The sequence below is a fragment of the Phascolarctos cinereus genome, unplaced genomic scaffold (genome assembly GCF_003287225.1).
Source record: "Phascolarctos cinereus isolate Bilbo 61053 unplaced genomic scaffold, phaCin_HiC Scaffold_2;HRSCAF=192, whole genome shotgun sequence".
Lineage (NCBI taxonomy): Eukaryota > Metazoa > Chordata > Mammalia > Diprotodontia > Phascolarctidae > Phascolarctos > Phascolarctos cinereus.
Genome location: NW_027555625.1, coordinates 208,216,453 through 208,233,723, shown reverse-complemented (window position 1 = coordinate 208,233,723; position 17,271 = coordinate 208,216,453). Strand labels below are relative to the sequence as shown.

General features: G+C 35.1%; 1 protein-coding gene across 2 annotated transcripts in view; it reads right to left on the bottom strand.

Annotated features, from left to right (window-relative positions):
- The window catches only part of STRN (striatin), a 157,113-nt gene that overhangs the window by 113,968 nt on the left and 25,874 nt on the right, over window positions 1–17,271 (bottom strand). For both annotated transcript variants that reach the window (XM_020992649.2, XM_020992650.2), the window contains exon 2: window positions 1,344–1,447. In XM_020992649.2, the coding sequence (XP_020848308.1) occupies window positions 1,344–1,447 (104 nt within the window). The remainder of the gene's footprint in view (window positions 1–1,343; window positions 1,448–17,271) is intronic.

Here is a 17,271-nt window from a genome sequence, read left to right as displayed (position 1 = left end):
TGAAAGGAAGGAAAAGGATAGAAAAAAATGACAAAAAGATTTTCAAATCAATTTACCAGAAAAATTTTTCCCACAGAAATGGTTTTGATATTATGGAAGATGATAGAAAAAACAGGATTCAGTTTATATAAATTTCCTTTACTTAAAGTTTTATTAAAATCACAGAATTTTAGAACCATGAGGGACTATTAGAGACTAACTCTAAATGACTTCTCCAAAATTAAACTAAACTAAGCCTTAAAGGCTAGAACCTTGTCTTATGCTTTTTCTGTCTCAGTACTCTGACACAGTGAATTGTACCTAGTAGGAACTCAATAAATACCTGTTAAGTATAATTAACGAACCTAAGTCAGGTCTCCTGATTCCCAATTCAATTCTCTTTCAAACATACCACTCCAGCTTTCCTAAAATGCTTGTAATGTATAAAATTAGAGACATCAATATTTCTTTCATTAGTCAAATATTTTCTTACACTAAGATATTTTAATAATTCAAACTGGTAAAATCTGAGTACCTATGAACATAGAATTTAGCTGGAATATACTGTGAAGGTCAGCTAGTCCATTTTATTCTAGTCTCATTTTACAGATGAGGAAACAGGTTCAAAGATATTACATGATTTGTCCTAGACCAATCAATAATTAGCAAGGCCAGAATTCTCATGCAGGTTTACTGACAACTTATATAATGCTCATTTCCCCAATCTGTGTTGCCTGGATATTTATTTATGAAGCTACCATGTTTAAAATTTTAAATATCAATTTATCCATCTGTATTGGAGGAAACCAAGTACTCCCAATCAAATCCTTTTAGTAGGTACATTAAAATAAGACTCAAATATCTTTCAAAAAATTTTTCTTGATGGCACAGTGGATAGAGCACCAGCCCTGAAGTCAGGAGGACTTGAGTTCAAATCCAGCCTCAGATCAAACACTTGACACTTACTAGCTGTGTCATCCTGAGCAAGTGACTTAACCCCAACTGCCTAAAAAAAATTTTTTTTTCCTTTTAGTCTTTTCTTTGGTGTAAGGTATTCCAAGTGAGAAAATCCTTTCTGCCAATAAAGTTAACAAGTGATCTTACAAGTTGCCTGGGACAGTTCAGTGCCTGGCTGGTCACAGCCAGAATACAGAGAAAGCACCTTAATCCAGGTTTTTCTAAGTCAGAGGCCAGCTCTCTCTATACACTACACAATGTTGCTTCTCAAAATTACGTATCGAAACAAATCTTTTGAATTTTTTAATGAATTTAGAATTCTAAAACTTGTAATTTATGAAATGACAAAAAAGTACTCTTGAAGAAACTGAAGAAACTTAAAAAACTCTTCCATTTTAGTGAAGTACCTTTCTTGTTTAAGAGCATATTCCAGCATTTTGATCCTCCTTACTAGATCTTTCTTCAGATTTTCTTGTCCTTTCCTTTCTCCTTGAAGGAATGCAATCTGGGCCTGAAAAAGACAAGGCTCCATTTAGATAAAAATGAAATGTGAAAACAAAGCAATTGGGAAAGTATGCATGCAGAATACTGATCAGGAAAACAATGCTGTGTAATTATAATGATCAAGCTTGACCCTGAAGGTATAAGAATGTACATTCCTCCCTTTTTTTCAGGAGGGGAACTGGGAAGGGAGTAGGGATGGTGGAACATTATATATACAGTTAAACTTGACAGATGCCATGATTATTTTTGCTGATTTGCTTTTTCTTTTTCATTCTGAATCTTGAAGGCATGGCTCCATGGTTAGGAAAGAAAGAAGAGATATGCTGGAAAGGGAAGATGATGTAAAAACAAAATACGTAAATAAAAATTAAAGGTTCATAAGTATTTTGATAGCTATATGTAAAGAATATGTGAGGAATTTGAAACACATTATCTAGAAGAACTATCTCCCTCAGAATCATCATCAAAAAATTTGAATCAGAATTTTTTTAAACCAGGAAGGGAACAACCTACTTTATGTGTCACTAAAGCAGAATGGTTACAAAGTCATAACCAAGGCCTTTTTTAAAGTTTAAAATTTAAAACATCCAACAATAAATGATGTAGAAACCATATTGCTAATACATACAGATGAATACACACACACACACACACACACACACACACACACACACAGAGAATACTGAAAGCACAAAATAGATAGTTTTAGCTACTTTTAGGCATTGGAGTAAAAGGCATCCACTGATACTGCTTTATTATGTAAGTAACCTGTTTGTACAATTAAGTTTCACAATGGAGTCCCAATTTTAAAATAGACTGACTTTAACAACCTCAGGTCTATTGGAAGTATATGCTGTAACAATTAAAATCTCTTTTCTCCATCACTTCACTCTTCTGATTTTTTCCTATTTTCTATAATCTAGTGGGTAAAGGGCAAACACAGAATAGCTGAGACACATTAAAAGAATTACTTTTAAATGGCCCCTAACAAACTCCTTTCCTCTATCTTTCCTCTCATTTCAAACTTCCCCAGTCAACTATACAGATGTTACATTTTAATATGAAACAACTATTATGGATATATTCTTTTTTAAAAGAAAGGAACTCTCTGGGGCAGCTAGGTGGTGCAGTGGATAGAGCACTGGCCCTGGAGTCAGGGGTACCTGAGTTCAAACATGGCCTCAGACACTTGACACTTATTAGTTGTGTGACCCTAGGCAACTTATGTAACCCCACTGCCTAGCCCAAAAAAAATTTTTTTTTAAATTGAAAAAAAAAAAAAAAGAAAGGAACTCTCAGGTGTGGGACAATAGTATGAGGTAGCTTTTAATTAGTGAAGAGATTGTGATAGTTTTAAAGTAACTAAGTCACTGGAATGATAACTGATGATATTTAGATTTAAAATAGAACCTTTTAGGTAAGGTATCTAAAGCATCTACAAACATCAGTTCATTAAATTTCATAATACCTTGGAGAAAGGCAGGTAAGGATTCCATTTAAAGGTCCACAAAAGCATCCAAGTTAATAATCTTACATAATCTTTACCTCACTAGTTTAATTCATCACACCCTACACACACACACACACACACACACACACACACACGCTGTGAGCGCAAAACATTTTACCCATTCATTTAGATGACAATATGATTTACATTTATATAACGTACTCAAGTAAGGAGCAGGGAGAATATAAGTATTTATATAGGACCTAGTAAGTGCCAGGCACTCTGCCAAGCCACTGTGCCAACTATTACCTCATTTGATGGAGGGGATAAGTTGAAGAGATAAAGGCAAGCAGAGGTTAAGTGACTTGCCAAGGTCACACAGCGTCTGAAATTGAATTTGAACTCAGATCTTCCAAACTACAATCTACTGCATCACCTATTTGCCATAAGTTTGCAATACTTCTAAAGCAGGTCTCTTAAATGACCAAATCTACATGGCTCTACTTTTCCTGGAGTTAAAACAAAATTCATTTTAAGTCATTCAGTAACTTTCTGAAAATAGATCATTCAACTGATGAAAAATTATCTTGAGTAGACTCAATATGTAAGCAACAGTGTTTTGCCCTAACATCTGACAGCATTATTGTTTAAGAGAAAAATAAAGTGAATTTTTTCATCAATGGAATCACTAAAAGCAACCTGTCACCTAAAAATGGCAAGAAGAGGATCATACACCTGAAGGGCCACAAAGCACTGTCTACAGATAAAAAGTAAACACAAGTTCTAGAATAACTGTATTAAAAATTAGCCTTTGGGTTTTAAAGTTTAAAAAAAAAAGATGGTACTATCCAAAATTTATTTCAGAACATGCCAATAGATCCCTTTTAACATAGGCCTAAGATCAAAAAAGCACCCTTCAAAGCTCAGACAAGATTGTCTATTTGCTCAAGGGTTGTTTCAACAATACCACAATAAGCCTTTTGCCTTTGAAAAATTTATTTTCATTGTTGTTAAGAGGAAGGTCAGTATAATGACCAGCAACACCAGTGCCTACCTAGTTAGGAGAACATTCTTGGTTTTATCTAATAAGAAGGGTATACAAGGCTATAGTCAATATTAGCTTTCTTTTTGTTTTGAACTGCAGACTAATGTTAACGATTCTCAGAACAGGATTTTTTTTGTGTGTGAAATTAAAAAGTTTTTCTTTTGAATTTAATGAAGTATTGTTAGCTGAAGCCAGTTTGGCATGGTAAGAGAGATGTCAGACTGATTGCAAGATGTGCAGCCTGATTGCAAGCAAACTCTGAACCCTTTCAAAGAACAAGAAAACATATTTTACATGAAAAAAAAATTAGCCCCTGGGAAGGGAGGAGCCAAAAACAAAAACAAAAAAAAAATGCCTGAGTTCTCACAAATTCCCCTCCAAACAACTTTAAATTACTCCTCAAAATGAATTCTAGAGCAGCAAAACCCACAAAAAAAGGATGGGGTAAAAAAAATTGTCCAGTCCAAAGCAATTTAGAAAGTCAGCAGGAAAGGTCTGTAGAACTGGGGTGAGAATAGAGTGCAGGCTGAAGCCCAGCAAACTAGTAGTAGGCCTTGGGGGCAAGTGAATCAGCAAATACAGCTGCAGCTTCCAGAGCTCTCAACCCACAAATGGTTAGGGGGCAGACAATTGGTCAGAAGAAGATTCCAGTGGTCCTTTTGGTGGCACCGGGTATAGGACTCTGTTGCATTGCCCATATGCAGATCCAGGGCACAGTTCCAGGGTGAGGAGAAGCAATAGAAACAAAGGGCTTATTGTCACAGGGGAGCAAGGACCCTCGTCACAATTCCAGGGCAGAAAGGGGTGCTTACAGACCTCAGAGGTAGTTCTGATAGCAGCGGCAAGAAAGGCCAGAAACTAGGAACAGTGCCTCCGACACACCAGGAGCAAAGCCCCACTTTAGCATAAATTTAAAAGTCAAGAAATAGGCTAGGAAAATGAGCAAACAATAAAAAATAATTTGAACATAGAATGTCATTATGGTGACAGGGGAGCTCAAAACATAAACTCAGAAGCTAAAGTCAAAATTGCCACATCCAAAGTCTCAAAGAAAAATGTGAATTGGTCTCAAGTCCAAAAAGAATTCCTAGAAGAGCTCAAAAAGGATTTTTAAAAATCAAACGAAGGTAGAGGAAAAACTGCAGAAAGAAATGTGAGTGATGCAAGAAAATCATGGGAAAAAAGTCAACATCAACATCTTGGTAAAGACAAAAAAAGTAAAGAAAATAACTTCTTAAAAACCAGAATAGGCTAAATGGTAAAAAGAGACACAAAAATCCAGTGAAGAGAAGAACTCCTTAAAAAGTAAAATTAGCCAAATGGAAAAGGAAATACAAATGTTCACTGAAGAAAATAATTCCTTAAAAATTAGAATTGGACAAGTGGAAGCTAATGACTCCATGAAACATCAAGAAACAATCAAACAAAATCAAGACTGGAAAAAAATAGAAAATGTGAAATATCTCACTGAAAAACTCACTTGGAAAATAGATCAAGGAGAGATAATTTAAGAATTATTTGGATTGCCTGAAAGCCATGATTAAGAAAAAAAAAGAGCCTAGACATCATCTTTCAAGAAATTATCAAGGAACACTACCCTGATATTCTAGAACTAGAGGGTAAAACAGAGATTGAAAGAATCCACCAATCACCACCTGAAAGAGATCACAAAATGACAACTCCCAGGAACTGTATAGTTAAGTTTCAGAGCTCTCAGGACAAAAAGAAAATATTGCAAGCAGACAGAAAGAAACATTCAGATACCATGGAGCCACAGTCAGGGTAACCCAAAATTTAGCAGCTTCCACATTAAAGAATCAAAGGGCTTGAAATGTGATATTTCAGAGGGCAAAGGATCTAGGATTATGACCAAGAATACCTACCAAGCAAAACTAAGAATAACCTTTCAGGAGAAATAATGGATATTTAATGCAATAGAGGACTTTCAAGCACTCCTGATGATAAGACCAGAGCTGAACAGAAAATCTGACTTTCAAATACAAGACTGAAGAGAAGTATAAAAAGGTAAATGGGAAAGAGAAATCATAAGGGAGTCAACAAGGTTAAACTGTTTATATTCCTACATGGGGAGATGATACTAGTAACTCCTAAGAACTTTCTCATTATTAGGGTAATTAGAAGGAATACATATAGACAGAAGACAAGAGTAAGTTGAATATGATGCGATGATTATCTAAAAAAATAAAATTAAGGGGTGAGAAAGAGGAATGCACTGGGAGAAGGGAAAAGGAAGAGACAGAATAGGGCAAATTATCTCACATAAAAGAGGGGCAAAAGAGCTTTTAGAGTAGAGAGAAAGATGAGGGAGGTACCAGGGAGTGCTTGAACTTTACTCTCACTGGAATCGTCTCAAAGAGGGACAGGAAAGAAGGAGGGGAAGGAAATAAGAGAACAGTAGGGGGAGGGTAATAAAAGGGAGGATGGATTGGGGGAGGTACTACTCAGAAGCAAAATATTCTTGAGGAAGGACAGGGTGAAAGGGGAGAGAGGGTAGTTACTAGTCGTTACTAATCATAACTGTGAAAAAAATTTTACAGTAAGTTTCTCTGATAAAGGTCTCATTTCTCAAATATATAGAGAACTGAGTCAAATTTATAAAAATTAGAGCCATTCCTCAATTGACAAATGGTCAAAGGATATAAAATACGTTTCGTATGATTGCACATATATAAGTATATTAAATAGCTTGCCTTCTCAATGAGAAGGGAGAAGAAGGAAAGAAACTGGAACTCAAAATTTAAAAAAAAATTAATGTTAAAAATTGATTTTTTATGTAATTGGGGGAAATGAAATATTAAATTTAAAAAATTAGCACCTGGATTGCCATTATGAAATTATGAAAAGATTATTTAAATCATAACTGTCTTGTGAGAGTTATGCTATTCATAAGTGTATCCTACAGAATTACAAACAAAGATACAATGGAATTGAGAGTCCATCTAACAAAACCCTGCATTACACATGTGGAAAATGAGGTCCAAAATGGGTAAGTAACTTGTGTATGGGCACAGAGCTAGTTGATAGGATAATCAGAACTAAAAACCAAATCTCCTGACTCCTACTACAGCACCTTCTCCCCTACATCAGCTGTTGTTTTTTCTTCAAAATTTAATAATTTTAAAGCATTTTGCAATTATATACTTTACACTATAAAAAATTAAACCATTATTCTTCCTGAGGTAGAGCATAATATGTTTAGTTAATACCTTTTAAAAGTATTAGAAGGAATTAGTGACTCAACTGTATCAGAACTGTATGTTATCTAAGTTAAGGGTTCCTTCTGAGACAGGCAGGGAGAAGTTCAGTGCACAGAGTGCTGACTTGGTGAGTCAGGATAATCAGATTCCCTTCCAATCCTGCTTCAGACACTTCTTAACTCTGAGACCTCCAGACAAGTCACATCACTGCTCACAGCCTTTCTTTCCCCATCTGTACAATGGGGACAACAACAGCACCTACCTACTAGGGTTGGCGTGAAGATCAAATGAGATTACATACGTAAGTGCTCTGAAAACTTAAAGCAATACATAAATGCTATCTATTGTATTATTCTTCAGTCTAGTAGTTTGTCTTCTTCCAAAACTGCTAGCATTATTATTTTAAAATCTTTCTATCAATATTATTAACAGTTAAAATATAATAATTTTTCCATTTTTAACTGGCATATCTTTTATTTGTCCAAAATATAACATAATTTGTCCAAATGGATAAGAAACAAAGGTATCTTAATCTGATACATGTATCACTGATATTTAATGATCATCTCAAATCTACAAATGGTCTATTTTCAAAATATACTAGTTCTCTTGTTCTCTCTATCAACCCACATACTTTTAATTAGTCAACAAGCATGTATAAGTGCCTACCACATACTAGGTCCTATGCTGGGAGCTGGAGATACAAAGACGAAAAGCAAGTCTCCAGGAATTTAAATTCTACTGGGGGCATGCATTGTGATTACAGATAACCAAGATAAGATAGGTACAAAATAAAGTTTACCTGGGGTATAAACTAACTGGGGGAATAAAGAAAGGCCTCTTAGGTGGTAGCACTTCAGCTGAATCTTAAAGGGAAAGAGACCTAAGGGATCGCCTGCCTGTCTGCATAGAATGCTATACAGGGGACAGATTGCAGAGTACAGGAAGGTGAGTCAAGTGTAATCAACGTGAAAATGCAGGGTGGAGACACGTTTTCATGACTCCACCAAGAAAAAGGCTTTATGTACCAAACAAAGGAATTCATAATTTAATCTAGAAGCAATGGGGAGCAACTGAAGCTTAAGGAAGATGGGCTTTATGGTCTTTTGCTCTGGGTCGATTTTTTTCATACTCAAAAAACAATAAAAACTGTGAAGTTTTGTATTCCCTATTCTCTTCAGTCACGTGACTATGAAGATAGTCTACAACAGAAAATAATTTGTATAAACCTACGACTCCCTTGTTATATATTCATCAAGATTATTCCTGATTCATGTTTAGAATATTCTTATACAGATTACATAAAAATGAGAACAGAAGTATGTGTGTCAGCGTTACTAATGCATTTTAATCATCCTTTTTCGTAATAATATTATACATGTTTTTTCTACTCACACAGTTATCTTTCCCTTTTTTCACATATTTTGAAAATTGTCCTTCAATGCTTTCAAAATTGTGTCATCAGTATGATTACTTCTGTGTGCACTTGTCTGAATAGGCTGCTCTTTGCCTCACAAATATTGCCTGTCCCAGTGCACATCTATTACCACTACCAACAACATAAAAAAAAATGTGTGATAAGATAGCCACAAACATGTATATTATGTATCTGATAAAACAGATGAATGATGATGACAAATATCTAACAGATAAGTATACCGCAACAGTTTTAGGACGCTATGTCAAATACATATTTGTATAGCACTTTAAAGTTTGCAAAGCACTTTACAAATATCTCATTTTATCCTCACAAGAATCCTGGGAAGTAAGTGCTATTATTATCTTCATTTTACAGATGAGAAAAATGAGGAAAACAGGGTAAGTGACTTGCCCAGGGTCCAGCTAACATCTGAAGCTGGATTTGAGCTAAGGTTTTCTTGACTCCAGCCAGGTCCAGCACTCAACTAAATAGTCTTGATTCTGAAGTAAAAGACTGGCTTCTTGCCAAATAATTGTAAATCAAATAAATACATTCCTCTCATCCAATATTATCTGGTAACAAAGTGCTGCATTCACTAGTAACTTAACGTTACAGGCATTATTTTCTGGGTTCACATCTTAAGATGCCAGTGAAGCTACACTTTTGACCACTTCCTCAATACCTTGTTTTTGCTATCAGCTTCACTCTAGTCCTCTCAAATAAATACAAAGCAAACAAAACAAAAAACTGATTATGAAAGTTCCTGCAATTTTTCCTTATACATAAAGCCTGACCAAATGGTAAGACCTGATAATAACCTTACAAGTTGAATGCCACAAAAAATACAAACTGGGGAAATGATTACTTCTGTTTATACCCAGTACATCAAATGCTATGGGAGGAAAAGAAGAAAGAAAAACTGAATTAATTTCAACAGTACCATCTTCTGTTTTATAATAATGTTTTGTTTCTTAAAGTGCCATAGCTAAAACTAATTCAATTCTTCAAACATTTATTAACTGCCTACCACTGTGCATGTTGGCTTAACTTACCACAATCAAATACAGGGTATGTTTCACAGTACAAATGTGCAATAGTGAATACAGAACAAGTCTTCCTCAGCTCCTCTCCTTCATTTATCTTTACGTATATTTTGTATCTCTATATGTATATGTTGGTTCTATGGACAGGACAGGGAACGTTTAAATCACTTTGGCCTTTGTATCCTGAGTGTCCAGTACAGCGCATGGCAGAGCTGCTACGTAGTGCAGAGCGACAGAGTACAGGGCCTGGACTCAGGAAGGTCTGTGTTCAAACCTGATCTCAGATACTAGCTGGGTTCCTGGACAAGTCATTTAACCACCATTTGCTTCATTTTTCCCATGTGTAAAATGGAGATAATAGCACCTATCTCCCAAGGTTGTTGTGAGGATCAAATGAGATAATATTTGTAAAGTGCTTAGCATGGTGTCTAACACACAGCAGGTACTATAAAATGTTAGTTATTATCATTATTATTATTATTTATTAAGCAAATATTTAATAAATGCTTTATTTTTTCTCATTTTAACTAAAATGATTTATACCAGATACATATCAAACAATTTAATTGAAATATTTTAAATTTAAATTTTAAAATTCTCTACCTCTGTATAAATTTGTGATGAAGAACCTAATTTGTCATTTGGTTGACAAATGAAATGTAAAACTGTAAATGCTCTATGTGAGAAAAGATTATGTTGGCTTTTTATGTTGGCATACTCAAAAACAAAAACACAAATATTTTCATTTGTTTACCTTTTCCACTTCTTCCACAGTCAATAATTAAATTCTATGTTATAAAGGTTTTAAAATCTTCCAATTTACTGAATAAGTACCTGTGTCTTACCTGTTCAGCCAAATCTAAATCTTATTTAGGCAAGGCTCTTACTGAATGCAATTCAGTAAACTTTACCATCCCTATAACACTTCATAAGCAAATAATGAATAGGAAAAATAAATATTATTTTTAAAATCTGAAAAAATTAACAAAAGCAATAAACTATCTGAAAAGAAAACTAATTTAAGGTTCTCATCTGTAAGCCTGTGCTCAAAATAAAGGATAAGTTTTAAATTAGTATCTCAGGGTTACAGGATCATAAAACCAGGGCTGAGATTTCAGATGCCACATAGTCAAAAGCTCAGGGCGATTACATAACTTGACCAAAGTCAAACAGTATGAAGCCACAGAGCCATGATTTAAACTCCTAACCTGACTCCCAAGTTCAACCCTCCAAGTTCACTGCTCCTACTATTTGTCACAAAAAACCTTCCATTTAAATGTGGAAGGCTCATTTATGAGATTACATAAATGACCATTAAAGTATGAATAATCTGACCATTTTTACCTTATTTTCTTCTGTTTTCTTCTCTAGCCTAACACACTACTCTCTTCTCCTAAGATCCTCTATAGCCCTGACCCCTCTCCCCTCAAAAAAAAAAAACCTCAGATAACAACCCTCCATTATCTTCTGTTTAATTCTAGTCTCTAACGAAGAAGTGGCCCTTCCCTAAACCAAGACCAATCCCTCCATTATTATGGAGCCCTGATCCCATCCCTCTAATCTGACTTATCACACATTATTTCCTTGAGTATACTATCTACTTAAACAACACAGGCCTCCCACCTTTGCCCCCATTCATGATAGTCCATCTCCTACCTCCATGCATTCCAGGTTGTCCCTCATGTCTGAAATGCACTACTTTCTCATCTTTGCTTCTTAGAATCCCTAGCTTCCCTCAAAATTTAGTTTAAGCATGATCTCCTTTCCTGAGACTTTTCCTAATCTCCTGTATCCTTTAATAAAGAATCTCTGCATTTTATATGTATGCATATTTCTCCCAGATAATGTAAATTCCTTGAGGCCAGGGACTATGTTATTATAGTGTCTATCCATTACATTGATTAGGGGTTTAATAAATGCTAAATGTTAGATATATCTGGTTCAATCTCCTTCTCTTTTGTTGTTCAGTCACTTCAGTCACATCTGGCCCCATTTGGGGTTTTCTTGGCAAAGATATTGGAGTGATTTGCCATTTCCATCTCCAGCTCATTTTACAGATGAGGAAACTGAGATAAATAGGGTTAAGTGACTTGCCCAGGGTCACACAGCTAGGAAGCATCTGAGGCCAGATTTGAACTCACAAAGATAAGTTTTTCCAACTCCAGGCCTATCGCTCCATGCACTGTACCATCTAGCTGCTTCATTTTAGAGATGAGAAAAATAAAATCCAGAGAAACCTATACCAAGTTACAAAGCAAGTTAGGATTCTCAGGCCTTTGCATTTTCCACTAAATTATATTATCTCATCTTCATTGCCTCTATCACATAGTTTTTGTTTAGGCCACTGACTTTGTTAAAGTCAATCAACTTAGCTGCTTTTCCCTGCCATATAATCACTGCTATTAGTTCTCCCTCATTTTAAACATAACGTTAATATTTCTACAGTTAACAGCTAAACATCTTTTCCCAAAATCTAGTAACACTCCAATAATTCAGCAGTCAAATTTCTCCTGACCCTACCATACAAAAGACGGCTGAGAAGGTAGCTAAGTGGGAAAAGCCCAAATTACTGAAGAAAAAGAGAGCTATCATGAAGTCCATGCACTTAACTTCACAGGCAAAGCATAAAGGTGCCCTCAGACCCTTACCTAGACAACCACTACTATGTTCCAGGCACTACACTAAATGCTGAGCATTTAGACAAAAGATAAACCCTGTTTCAAGGAGCTCACAGTCTAATGAGGAGGACAGTATGAAAACAATTACATACAAGAAGATATACACAGGATAAATTGGAGATAATCACTGTATAGTATTATGCAGAGTTTGATTTAATTCTGGTTATTTTTGTCTCCAGCTAGGTTTCAAGCTTCATAGCTCAGACTTCTGGAAAAAGTAGATGTAGATTGGGCTCAGAACTATTGGCGAATTTTACAATGTTGTCAGCAGACTGCATTCACATATGAGAAATGTGAAAACAAATCTGCAAAACTAGTATGTACAGCAAATAGCTTGATTTGTTATTCAGTTATTGAGTCGTGTCTGACTCTTTGTGACCTGTGGATCATAGCACACTAATGCTGTCCATAGGGTTTCTTGGCAAAGACACTAGAGTGGTTTGCCATTTCCTTCCCCAGCTCATTTCAAAGATAAGGAAACTGAGGGAAACAGGGTTAAGTGACTTGACCAGGTTACACAGCTAATAAACGTCTGAGGTTTGATTTGAACTCAGGTCTTCATGACTCCAGACCTAGTGCTCTATCCACTAAGCCACCTAGATGCCTCCAAGGCACAGAGGTTTAGTTACTTGCCCAGCATCACACAGATAGGGTCTGAGGTCACATTTGAACTCATATCTTCCGGACTCCTGGCCCAGAGCTCTATCTACTATTTACATACATAGTATAATCAAGTTACATATAGCCCAATAAGGTCCAAATTCAAAATATGGTAATACATTTTAACCATACCTCACTACAAAATTACAAAATCCTGTCATGTCACCATTTATAATCCATTTATAACATAAGGATTTGCTTTTACAGAACAAACCAATGCTACAAGGTAGAGTATGTTTGCAGTGTGAGTCAGAATACAAGTACAATAGGATTTTGATGCTAGGAATATCTCTAGGAGTCAGAGCAATCTAAGAAGATATAAAACAGGTTCAACTTTAAACCAGACTTCAAGAGTCAAAGAAAATATAGGACTTGTATGCAGAGAGATAAAGAAAAGGTATTTCTGGCTTAGAGAACAATATGAATGAAGAAAAGGGAAGTGTCTTCTGACAAAGTATTTGTGAAGCCTATTGATATGTGAAACCTCTGATGATTATCTCTAATTTATCTGGAATTTATCTGTCAGTTATGCAATTGTAAAATGTGTCTTCTGAATGCCACAGCATCTTCTTCATATAGTATGTTACAGCACTTAGGAGGTTGAATTAAAATGAGATTAGCGGCATTATCCTTTTTAATAACAATAGATAAGAATAAGCCACTACAGAAATAGCAGCACATTCCCATTTCACATCAATTTGTTGTCCTTATTCCAACTCCATCTACAAATGTTCTCAAGATCATCTGTCTTGGCTGGGTCTCATGTCAAATTAAGAGTAGATTTGCTTCTTCTTATGCTATTTTGCAAAGAAACATAATGCTCATAATTCTCCATCCTTCCCTTCCATAACGTTTTACAAAAATATAGATTTTATACTAAATCTATACTGCCCTTGGCTCTTGTGCCTGTCTACTTAGCATAGATATTCAGTGGTATCTAACTGAGGTGGTTTCTGTGTTCCTTTAGGCTCCTTGTAGTATGAAGTGTTTTCTATCAAACTTCTCTAAAAATAGAAATTGAAGTCAATGTCTTTACTTTAGTCCATTTTCATATTTGAAAAGCAAATCTGAAAAGGTTAAAAAGCAAGTTGGATGGGATTATAATCACATTCAATGTCTTCTCATCTTCATCTTTTCTTCTACTTTGGCAATGATTTTGACCTAAGCTTTAAGCTCGGGTAATTCTGGAATGCCCCTCTCTGTTCAGTAACTAATTATTTCCTGTCTCTTAAAATATTGTTAATTCTACCTTTTATGAAAATGTTCAATGCTTGCTGATATCTTCTGACTCTCTTCTTGAAAAAAGTATTCTTGATATAATAGGTATGGGTATCCTGAATGATTCACAGTCCTTTGACATCCTATTTCTTAATTCTAAACTATATTTTCCCCACAAAGTTTTCTGAAGTCTTCCTCTCTTTCCTACCTTTGATGATATCAAATATGACATTAGTATATTAAATTAATTTAAATAATTTGATCAGGTTCTTCATAGAGGCAATTAAGAGGTACAGTGAGTAGAGTTGGGCCAGGAGTCAGGAAGACCTGAATACAAATCCAGACTTCGATACTTACTAAGCGACCTTGGGCAAGTCACTGAAGCTTGCCCCCATTTCCTTAAACTGTACAATAGGGATAATAATAGCAACTATCTCTCAGAATTGTAGTGAGGATCAATTGAGATAATATTTGTAAAGTATTTAGCACTGTGCTGTGTACAGAAGCACTACACCAATGGTAGCTATTATTATTATGTCTATTATTAATATCACCATCATCAAACTTCTCTAATTTGTCATCTGTAATACATGTTAAAACATAATGCTTCTCATGATGATCTACTGGTCACTTAGGGTGACCACCAAAAGGTGGAATAACCAAATATCCCATGAAATAACATTTCTTGTTGTTTTGAGGCATACAATGAAACCAGCTCCTTTGTTCATCTGCCCAAGGATAGTATGTGAATCATCCCTCTACTTAGTTGTAACTTCTTTAGGTTTTCTAGTTTCATTTTTTACAAGAATATAAGTATCAATAGGATTCAATTTCTCCAGCAGCATCTCAATTCACTAAATAAATAAAGTAACAAAGTCTAAATTACTATCCGTAGATGGTCTTACAACTATGCTTCTTAACATCCTATTATCCCCCTATTCCCATTCCATCACTATTCATTGTAGATGTGGAAAGAAACAACTTTGTATTTTTATGTTTCATGGACCAACATAATTTTTTAAAAACATCACCCAGGGGCCAATTTTCTGGTAATAAAATTCTCCATACTTAGGTAGGTTGATCCTTGAATAGAAGAATATGTCACTAGGCCCAAAATACTTGAAGATTTTCCAACTCGCACTTGCCACAGCTTGCACTCTACTGACCTAGCACAAGACCTCAAAGCTATCTATAGGTCACAATAAGACAAAGCAAAACTTTTGTGGACATTGCTCTTTTAATCAAAGCAAGATTTTTTTTTCTTCATGAAACAGTAACAATTTGATTTCCATTTATGATTGGATAAGAAACACAGAAAAATTCACAAGCATGAAACTTCCAAAGGAAAAACTGCCAAATTATGACTCTGTTAAAACCAGTGTGGATTTAAAACTTTTAAAATGGACATCAAGTCCAAATACCATCTAAAGTGTGCATAAATTTCCTGATAACTCTCTCTTATTTCCTCTCCTTTCCTCTCCTCTCCTCTCTCTCTCTCTTACACACACACACACACACACACACAACGCAAAACTACATGCTGTACTGCCAAAACCTTAGTGGTATCTACAAACAAGTATAACTGACACTCAGATAAAGAGGTAAACAATAACTCAAAAATTAAACAAAGGGGCCCAAGCTCTGTTTCCACATATGACCTGTGGTCCACAGGATGCCTTGTGTCAGAACTAGCTCCTATGGATATGGTGACCAGTCTTCTCAGATTTTCTAGGGAAGTCATAGTTTTAAATATTCTGTCCTGCTATCCCCTCAAAACCAACGAACTATTCAAGAAATTCCAATATTTTGACAAATAGTAATCAAATCTAACCAGCGAATAATACTCAACAAAAAAATATAACAGATCTTTGTCATACAAAAGGAGAATCACTGACTGAAGAAATATCACTATAATTCAAAAAAACACATGCCCTTATCATGTAGCCATACAAATACGTACACAGTAAGTATGTAGGAAGTACATTCCTACTACTATATGACCACAGCTTTAGACCCAGAAGTGCTTTAGTTCTACAAAGGTCTTCTACACCAATCTTTTCATTTTACAACGAGGAAACTAAAACCCAAAGAAGATTAGGTGACCTTCTCAATGACAAAAAAAGAATACAAATTCTATATCCATAACTCAAATCCAAGACTCTTTCCATTGCACTGTACTACCTCCCTTCTAAAGGGCAGACAAAAAGCCACACGTGCAAAAATTTAAAACAAAAACAAAAAAACCTTTTCCAATTGCAGCAACAAAGGAAAGCTGATTGACTACATTCAACAGGGAATAATATTGAAAATGTGCAAATTGATCTTCTCACTAGTGTTCAGGAAGGATTTTCATTTTCATTGACAACTTTGGGAGATCAGAAAATTCTAGACAGTCACAGAAATTGTAAAATCTCTCTTGATAAGCTACAGCGGTTCCTCAGACACTTGCCAAGAAATGCTTGAAAAAAGAACTACAAACTATTAAGCAACAAGTGCGAGAAGAGGCCATTAGTTCCAACAATAAATGCTGAAATATATAAACTAATATAATTGCTGACTCATTTCTTTTCATTAAAATTAAACTTTCAACTAAAGTGATTCATTACAACTACAATGAAATGACTTAATTTTATGCTTCTTACAAAGGAAATCTTTTATCGGATCACACGCACCAAATTTTTTGTTTTTAAAAATAGCAACTTTAATTATGGTCCAGCAATATTTACTGACTATTATGCTAAGCCATTAGAAGATAAAGAAATACCCTAATATTTCCTGACCCCAAAGAATTTACATCTAGTTGGGAATTACTGACAATAAATACAACCCTAGCAGGGAACTCCTCTTTCCAATGTAGGAAATGATAACCACAAGGTATTAGAAGAGGGAGAAACATAACCAACTCCATTCACAGATTTTGTTTTGGTTCTATACAATCAAGCCTATCACTCAAACATATTTCAGTGGGGATAAGAGAAAAGAAACAGGGTAAGGAATAGGAAAAGAGAAAAAACAAACAGAAAAATAGAGAGGATAAAATACATTCACCCTAATACCTTTTCTTTCTCTTCCCCCATTATCTCTATAGTTTCACAAGCA